This window comes from Centruroides sculpturatus, unplaced genomic scaffold (assembly GCF_000671375.1).
Source record: "Centruroides sculpturatus isolate CEXI.00-Female unplaced genomic scaffold, Cexi_2.0 scaffold68, whole genome shotgun sequence".
Lineage (NCBI taxonomy): Eukaryota > Metazoa > Arthropoda > Arachnida > Scorpiones > Buthidae > Centruroides > Centruroides sculpturatus.
Genome location: NW_019384331.1, coordinates 1,014,900 through 1,024,143, shown reverse-complemented (window position 1 = coordinate 1,024,143; position 9,244 = coordinate 1,014,900). Strand labels below are relative to the sequence as shown.

Genomic DNA, 9,244 nt, shown 5'->3' with positions numbered 1-9,244 from the left:
AAATTTTTATCCGTTGCGTGTCGCTTCGCGTTGAATTTTCGTCGATGTTAAGCCTAACAAAAACTATTGTATCGTTAAAAAGTATTTTTTTATTTTGTACAGACAAAATAAATATATTGAAAAATATAAAAACAATAAAAAATTATACTTCAGATGTTAATTTAGTATCAAAAACGTAAAATATTTGAGTAGCCCAAGACACAGCCAAAGATTGAAGCGCCACAGCACTGGCGAAAATTTAAATTTGCCGACTGGAATTCTTTCGGATGATTGACTTTCGGAAAATCGACGCTCTACTGTAATATATATATACAATTTTGAATGGCAAACTGAATCATCATATGGTAAACTTGTTTACTAAACTATTTCTTTTTATAACTACATCAATAAATTTTTAAAGTAATGAAATTTGAATTAAAATACAAAATCTTACTTGTAATATAGGTAAAGGATTCTTTGGAGTATAGCAAGTATAATTAACTGGTGATCCATCCCAATCCATATGTAAATTGTCCTTTTAAAATTTAAAAAAAAAAAACTATTAGATAGCATATCTGAAAACTTTTTATAAATATTTGAAAGTATAATATATAGAAACAGCATATTTGTTAGTTTATGTAAATAAATTTAAAAAATTGATTAACCAAATTTTATCATAATCTATTTTATATTATTTTTAAATGAGATTGTTTAAAAGATATATTATATATTTCAATTAGGCAAGCAATAAGAGACTCATCAGTTTATTACATAACATAATTAACTATTTTATTTTTAGTTTGCCTAAAATTTTCCACATATCAACAGGATCCAATCTGGTCATTCAGTTTTTCTACTTTTCCTTTTCATCTTTCTTAAACCTCACTATCTATTATATATACCAAACTCAAATATATATATATATATACATACATACATACATACATACATATATATACAGGGTGTATCAGAATGATGTTTTAAAAATTTGGGGGATTGTAGAGGATGAAATTTTGAACGTTTTGATGTAAGGAACCCATAGCCGGAAATGTGATATAAAGTTTCTACAGCGGTAGGAAGTGCTTGACCACCCTTCATTTTGGTAGCTATCCTTCCATCCATTGACGTACATCATGTTATTGTTCTTGATTTCTTCCTCTGAGGTTATGTAAAGTTTCTTGTGTATGCAACACCTGTAGGAATAGTTCATGAGCATACGGAGCACATCTTTACAGCATTTAATACTATCAGAAGGGAGCGTGTCATCTTACAGAGAGTCAGACAAAACATGGTTCGTCGTCACACAATATGCAATGAAGTTGGTGGTCGTCACATTGAACATTTACTCTAAAGTAGTGCAGCAACTGATTCCATGCACAGTTTGATTGTACTCTACGGTTTTGTCAATAAAACTTGTCATAAATACTGTATTCTGCTGTTTGATTCAGCATACTGACTGCAAAGTGCAAAGTGCTGTAGAAACTTTATATCACATTTCCAGCTACAGATTCCTTATATCAAAACGTTCAAAATTTCATTCTATACAATCCCACAAATTTTTAAAACGTCATTCTGATACACTCTGTATATATATAAATAAATATCCCAAAGCCCAACGCATTAATACTAAACCAAATGATTACCATAATTAATTTGGCTATTATTAATAATTAGAAATTAAATAACTTAGTATTAGAGGTAGACATTAGGCACCAATTCTTATCTAAATTAATAATTAATGAAATAATTTAGAACAGTCTGGAAGAAAAGAACTGGCCTGAGTGGGATTTGAACCCGCAACCTCCACTTATCGGGCAGTGCGCTACCAGTTATGCCATCCAGACTTCCAAGCAATTCTTCACTTCCACTTATTTAAACATAGATATAACCATTCATGGTTACTCACTGCATTGATACTAGACCAAACAGTGATTGTTTGGTTTAGTATCAATGCATTGGGCTTTGGGATGTTCATTATATATATATACACACAGCATTCTGGGTAAAGCGATAGCCGGCTAAGTGCCATATTGGAAGAGTGGACATAGGCCGTGGGCATAGGAGTCATCCCCACCTGGTGTTGTAAATAACTGAATGGTTATATCTAGATTTAATACGTCTGGAAGCAAAGAATTGCTCGGATGTCTGAGTGATGTGACTGGCAGCACACCTCATGGTAAGTAGAGGTTGTAGGTTCAAATCCTATTCTGGGCCAGTTTTTTTCTTCTAGACTATTCTAAATTATTTCATAAATTATTATTATAATTATTTATTTGGATAAGAGATGGCACCTAACATCTACCTCTAATACCAAATTACTTAATTTCTAATTATTTAAAGTAGCAAAATAATAAACCAAACAATTGCCTTAATTAATCAGGTTATATCTGAGCTATTGTTTAATCCAGCACCTTCATTTAAAAACTTACTAAAGTATTCCATCCATCTATTCTTCCCTTCCTTTCATTAATATCTTGTTTTTCTGAAATATGAAGAGAGCATCTTTTCTATATCACTACTATTCCTTTCTCTAAGTCTTGTTATTTTATGTGTCCTTTGTTCCCACCTTACTAACTAATCTCTCATATTTCTCATCTTGTTTCCTATATTTTGCACTAGCTACTTTCTTCCTTACTATTTTATATATTTTAATTTACTACTCTCATCTTTATTCATTTCAAACTTCTTAAAGGCCTGTTTCTTATTTATCATTGTTTCCTGAATGTCCATGTTCCACTACTGTGTTTCTTTATCTACTCTATTTCCTCCTACTTTTATGATATCCAAAACAGTTTTTGAAAATTTCTTAACTTTTGAAGCTATGATATTCCACAATACATTTGCTTTTCCATCAAAGTTCCAATTTATTCCTTCCTTCCTTCAACTCTTTCCTAAACACTTGACACAAATCTTTTAATTCCCTCCATCTAATAATTTTCTTTTTGTGTTCCTTTTTACTGACCCCATCAACACTTAAGTCTAGGATCATGTTTATCCAATTAATTGTTTAACATGCTGTGTATCATACATATTTACTTTTTCTGTATGCTCTTGGACAACCCTAATGCTAACTATACAACTAACTCACTTGGAATAACTGTATAGTTCCTACACATGCCTAAGTATTTGCACCATGTTGGTTCCTACCATGCTTGCCTGACATCAACCCCTCTCCATTCTAAGCCAGAGCTTGGGACTGTTCATGGAAGAGTTAAATTAATATTAAGTATATTATTAATTAAATAAAAAAATTTACTATGGCATTATCACAGTTCTCATTGGTTATTCCCATTTTCACTCCATGTTTCTTGTCAGATAATCCTAATGAATGTAGATCAAGTTGCTTACTCTTCTCTGTATTCATTACCCTAAGAATAAATATAAAAATCAAAGACTTATATAACTTAAAAATAATAATAATACAGGAAATTAAAGTTCATTAAAATCACAAACATATTATTATCCAAAATAGCATCTTCACTCGTCCCTTTTCACACAAGGAATTCATCTAAAACACACTGAGGTTTGACCTTAATTTACTGAGGTCATAGCCTTAAATAAAAAGGTCAACCTCAATGTGTTTTAGATGAGTTCCTGGTGTAAAAATGGACAAGTGAAGATGCTATTTGGATAATCTATATTTGTGATTTTATATAACTTTATTTAAAAATAAATGTTTTATAATAAATTTTCAATTTCTATTGAAAAAAATCATTTAAAAACAACTGTTTGATTGTTTCAAATCATTAAAATCATTTATTTAATGAAAGCAAGCATTTTTGATTATTAATAAAAAAAAATGTGTAATAGTTAATTTCATTTAGCCATTCATTGAAATCTAATATATTCAGAGAATTGAGGAAGAAAAAAGTAAAACAAAAAAAATTTTAATTAGTATAAAAACTCAAGTTGTTTCTAAGGTTTAATGACTTTTAAATTGTTGGATTGACCTTATTTAACCTCAAAGGAAATGATGATAACTGATACTAATAAGGAAATATAGTAAATTATAATCAAGTGATATTAAAAAACATCAACAAACTAAAATGATGACGATATAAGTATTATATAATATAAAAATATTAAATATAATTAGCAAAAATATTGTAATAGAAATAAATATCAATCTAATGACTTACTTTTGAATTTTATGATTTAAAATATTTCTGTTCCATATTGAATGAAATAAATTTTCTGGATTAAAAGTAAAAGGATAACTTCCAGGAATGATAATTAGCAAAACTGCCAACAAAGTAGCCATTATTGGTCCTAAATAAAGGAAAAAAATATTTTTTTTACAAAATCCACATAACATTTATACATCGCAACATATTTGTTTAACAATTATGTTTAGAAACTTTTATACAAAATACAGTCTAAATTTGAAATGAATTTCTCTTAATACTGCACTTAAATTTAATTCAATATAAATAATAATAATAAGCATTATACTAGTATAAAATAAAATATATTCAAATGCATTCCTATTTTTATATACTTTTCAGAATCTCTATTTTTCTCAATTTAGATAACAAATTGTTTAGCTTTGACACACTGAAAAATTACAGGTGTAATAAATTTGACACTGTCAAATGTCAAAAATTTTTAGAAACTTAAATTCATATATTTATAGCTTTCTGATCATATTTTAGATTATTTGCAGAATGTGTGGACAATATATTTTCCCAATATTAAAAATATTTGAATTGTTAATCATCTTAGAGTTTAGTAAATTATTTATATGAGAAGAAGAAATATAAGTAGGCCTATTATTATAAAATATTAATATTTTTCTTTTCACATTAACTTATTATGTAGAATTGTATTAGTCAAATCCTTTATATGCATATATGAATTTATATTTGAATATATAATAGCAATCTTATAATTTATTTTCATATGTATAGAAATTTGTAATAAAATAAATAATGCGGTTATAATATTAATTTTAATTAGTTCAAAGTACATTAAAGTGAAAATAATCGCACAATATGTATTTATATTTTAGAAAATACAAGGGAAGCGGTGCTTCCACAGCTTCCACGGATGGCACACCAATGTGTTATACACATATGCACATGCACCTAAAGTGTATGAAAAAGAAATGAAGACTACAGTTAATTTTGAATTAACAAAAATGTGAAGGAAAAAAAGATACCATTAATATAATTTTAAGTCTAAAAAGATTGAAGAGTAACATTTAGACCTAAAGAAAAAAATTAAGGAAAAGCTTTAATAGAAAGTAAGGAAAAACTATCAAAAGTCAACGTTTTAATTCCCGATCAAAAGAATGAATCACACGTTTTTTAAGGCTACAATTGCAAAAAAATATATACTACTATGACAAAAAAATATTTTAATTCAGAAGAAGCACAAAACTTTAACATGTAATAAAATAAGTATTATCATTATCATCAAAATTAACTAATAACTAATGTCTTTATAACTTACTTATATATTTCAAGTCTTGTTCTTAGTGAACTAACTTAATATTGTGTGCTTATTTAATTTGAATATACAGTATCTTTAGGTTAGCTATTTAATTACTAGACATATTTTAGCATCAATTATGATCATTAGTTTGATGTCCTCTCATATTTCTGTATGAACTTTTTTATAATAAGAAAATGGCATGTGTCACAAATTCTGGCATAAAGTGTCATTATATTATAAAAGAAACTTTATGTTTGTCAAAACAAGCATAAGGTTCCTTTTTTACACTTAAAAGATGCCGAACCAAGACTTCATTTGGAGGTTGATAAATTCTTAATACACACAAAAAACAACACTTAGTAAATTCTTTTGCTAAAAAGCTGAAAGAAATTTGCAAATTCTCAAAATAAAATAAAAGAAAAAAAAATCCATAAACAGAAATAACCCACAAGAATCCAATAGTAGCTGAATAATAATAAAATATAAAATAATATAACTAACAACTAAGAAGTCAAAAAATATTTTTAAAAATACTGCAGGTAAAAATACATGTCATGTTTTATTATAATATATGAATATATTTAAAATATATTTACTCTTAAACTAATACACTAATATGTTTTAAAAATTGTTTGTTGTTATGCTATTGTTTGTTAAAGTAAAAAGAAAAAATCATCATTCTTACTGTGCAAAAGTTACATTACAATTTGAAAATATTTTGCAAAATTAATTCTATGAACCAAATAAACAATTCAACAATGTAGAATTACTAAATTCAATATATAAAATTCCATTTTGCAAACTTTTATTTTGCATGTTTCTTTCATCTAAAAAGGTGAAAGAAAAACTATTTTATTCACATTTCACATATCTTCAAAGTCTTGTAAAGAACTCAAATAGAATTCTTGTCATCCATGTGAACTGAGCTCACAATCTGATAAATATTGAGTTATGATTTAATCTGACAATTTAAATTATTTCTGGTAATGATGTAATTACCAGAAATAATTAAGAATGCTTTGAATCCTCGTAACAGCTAAGTCAGGGTCAATGAGGGGAGTAGAAGCTAGGGCTATAGTTCTGAAGCCCAGGCATAAATCTGTATAATAAAATTTCAGTTATGAAGTCTAGAAAATCAATTTATATAATTTCAACTGCATAAAGGAAGAAAAAGTGCGAAGAACTTTACATTAGAAGATATAGTATGGCCTGGCAGTATCTGTGATTTCATACAGGACCATGGACAGCAAAGTTTATCTAAAATGTCTAATGGAGTTGGTACTCAATACTTTCCTACTTTTATTATTATTTTTTTAATTTTTAATTCTTTCCATCTTATGGGCACTAAGAGGGCTTTTTTTCAGTTTGGCCAGACTCACAAGGGTGACAGTGGTAAGGAATTGGGCCCAACGTATAAAACAGATGCTGATAGAAAATTCCTAGAGAGTAGCTAACTTGAAATCAATCCCAGGTCCCTCAGAGCAGTAGGCTGATGCCTTAACTGCCTTGTCCATCTAATTTCCTAGGTTACAGACAGATTTTAAGGCCAAGAACAAATGAGCAATCATGTATTGTGACATCGTCACAATATGCCAGGCTGCAATTTTAATCATAATTTTTTAATTTAATATATATGCTTTCCACCTCAAATTAGTACAGTAGTGTCTTGCCCCTGTATATCATACTTTTCCTGTTACCTATAGAGTTGTGCTGGTCATCTATTGATGCGTTTCAGGAAAAAATTTTTGAATTGAAATAGCTTAATTTATCTCGATTTAAATCGTATGCTGGTTTATTACAGTTTCAGAACTACGGTGAGTACATAAGCAATAATGCATATAGAAAACTTTTCTGTAAAATTAAACTTCTCGTACCTACTTAATTTTAATTTCGCAAACATATCTACTTAAATAAAAACTGATTTAAAAAGTTTTGTTAATTTAGTATGTGCATTCGGGAAACCCACTTTCGAATTCAACGGACACTCCTCGCCAGAATTCGTCCATTAAATCGAAGTTTTAGTGTAATGCGATGACAACACATCGATAGAAATTTGTATTACACGATGGAAAATAATTTCATCAATGTTATAATTGACATTGAATTCATAAACTGTTTCCAAGATGCATGTGATTTAACATGTTGACTGTATTAACTTCATTTCTTATTTCGAACAGACTGGAATATAATATGTGAAAAAACAGTGTGTTTCACGATAAAAAGAAATTAAATTTCCAATATTTAGATTAATCATACTCTAAAATATCGACGAGAAGTTAGTAGATTTCCAGCACATTTTTTTCAAATAAAAAGTCGATTTAAATCTTAAAGCACATTTAAACTAATAATAATAATATATATTGAATCGTAAATATATGTAAGTTACATAATGTTTTCTATAAATAAAAAAACCAGCGACGAGTTTCGTAACTTTCCCAGCAACAGTTAAATTGTGGCGCCATCTTTTACGAGATTTTATTTTTAAAAAAACTTTTTATGTAATTAATTATTATATGTATAATGGCAAAAACGGCTTAATTTTGAGGGTGAAAATGAGTTTTTTTTTTTTTTAACTGTAAATTCCAATAACGAGCAAAGTCTTCTTTAAGTCCGATCCCACTCGAGAGGCACGCCACTCCTTCGACTTTTAACCACTAAAATTTAATGTCATCAATCCCTCTAATACACAAACCTCCCCGAAAAACTTCACAAATTTTTGACAAAAGGCACGAGTTATTCAGCTTCAAAGTTCATGAACAAAATCGTGCTCTCCCCACACACACTAACATCCATACATCAGGGGCGAATCCTGACCAAAATTTTTGGGCATGCTGAAAGTTAGAATAAGAATAATAGGCCTATCTCTAGCACTAAACAGATAGAAACGTTATTTGGTGTGAATAAAAAAGTATTATAAAGCCCACTATATCTACACATGAAATATAATAAAAAAAGTGTTCAGTGTACAAAGACCGCTTGGCCACTGGTGGGCCCGAGGTCTTTTAAGGGAAACTGGCCCCTATTTAGATATTACAAACGCGAAGAAAACCCGAAAAACTCTACGTGTCCAGCCCTCTGGTTAGATGCGAACCCATCACCAATTACCAGTGTTTCATCCACTCAATCACTAGTGAGCACATACAGAAAATTCCGCCTTTTTTTCTTTTGAATTTAAAGGTCCCAAGCCAAAACTGTAAAAATCTTGGTGGAGCATTTTTTGACAGATCATAATACTTTCTCTCTGCTATATATAACAGCTGGAAAAGTAAGAATGAAATAAAACATCGATAGGTTTAGGACAAAAAGAAAACGGGGGAATAACGTAAACGTACTGTACTGAAATCAGCATCATATTAACAGTTCAAACGCATGGTTTACGATTCGCAGTATTCAATTTATAGATTTCTCTTTTCTTTGCATTTGAAATTTATTTACGTAGGATTACTGAAATAATTTCTAATTATTGGGTTGTTCGGAAAGTAAGTTCGTTTTTTTTACCACTAGACGGATTAGTGGTATTTTTCCCACCATTTTCGTTCTAAACCGTATTATCATTATATACTTTGACAGCTAGCATTTTATGGCTTATTTGTAAAAAAATTTTGTTTGATTTCGTGCAATTGTTTATTTTTTTGTGTCCCATGAAATATGGAAGATCGAAAGCAGCATCTTCGGCATATTTTGCTTTTTTATTACCAAAAAAATAAAAATGCCGTTCAAGCAAGAAAAAAATCGTGTGACATGTATGGTGGAGATGTGTTGACAGAACGACAGTGCCAAAACTGGTTTACAAAATTTCGTTCTCGCAATTTCAGTATTGAAGATGCACCAC

General features: G+C 29.1%; 1 protein-coding gene across 8 annotated transcripts in view; it reads right to left on the bottom strand.

The window, feature by feature from the left end:
• The window catches only part of LOC111630117, a 42,229-nt gene that overhangs the window by 12,988 nt on the left and 19,997 nt on the right, over nt 1-9,244 (bottom strand). For all 8 annotated transcript variants that reach the window (XM_023374176.1, XM_023374184.1, XM_023374159.1 and 5 more), the window contains 3 exons: nt 4,119-4,248; nt 3,236-3,347; nt 434-514 (listed from right to left, as the gene is read on the bottom strand). In XM_023374176.1, coding sequence (XP_023229944.1) covers nt 434-514; nt 3,236-3,347; nt 4,119-4,240 — 315 coding nt within the window. In that variant the 5' untranslated portion in view covers nt 4,241-4,248. The remainder of the gene's footprint in view (nt 1-433; nt 515-3,235; nt 3,348-4,118; nt 4,249-9,244) is intronic.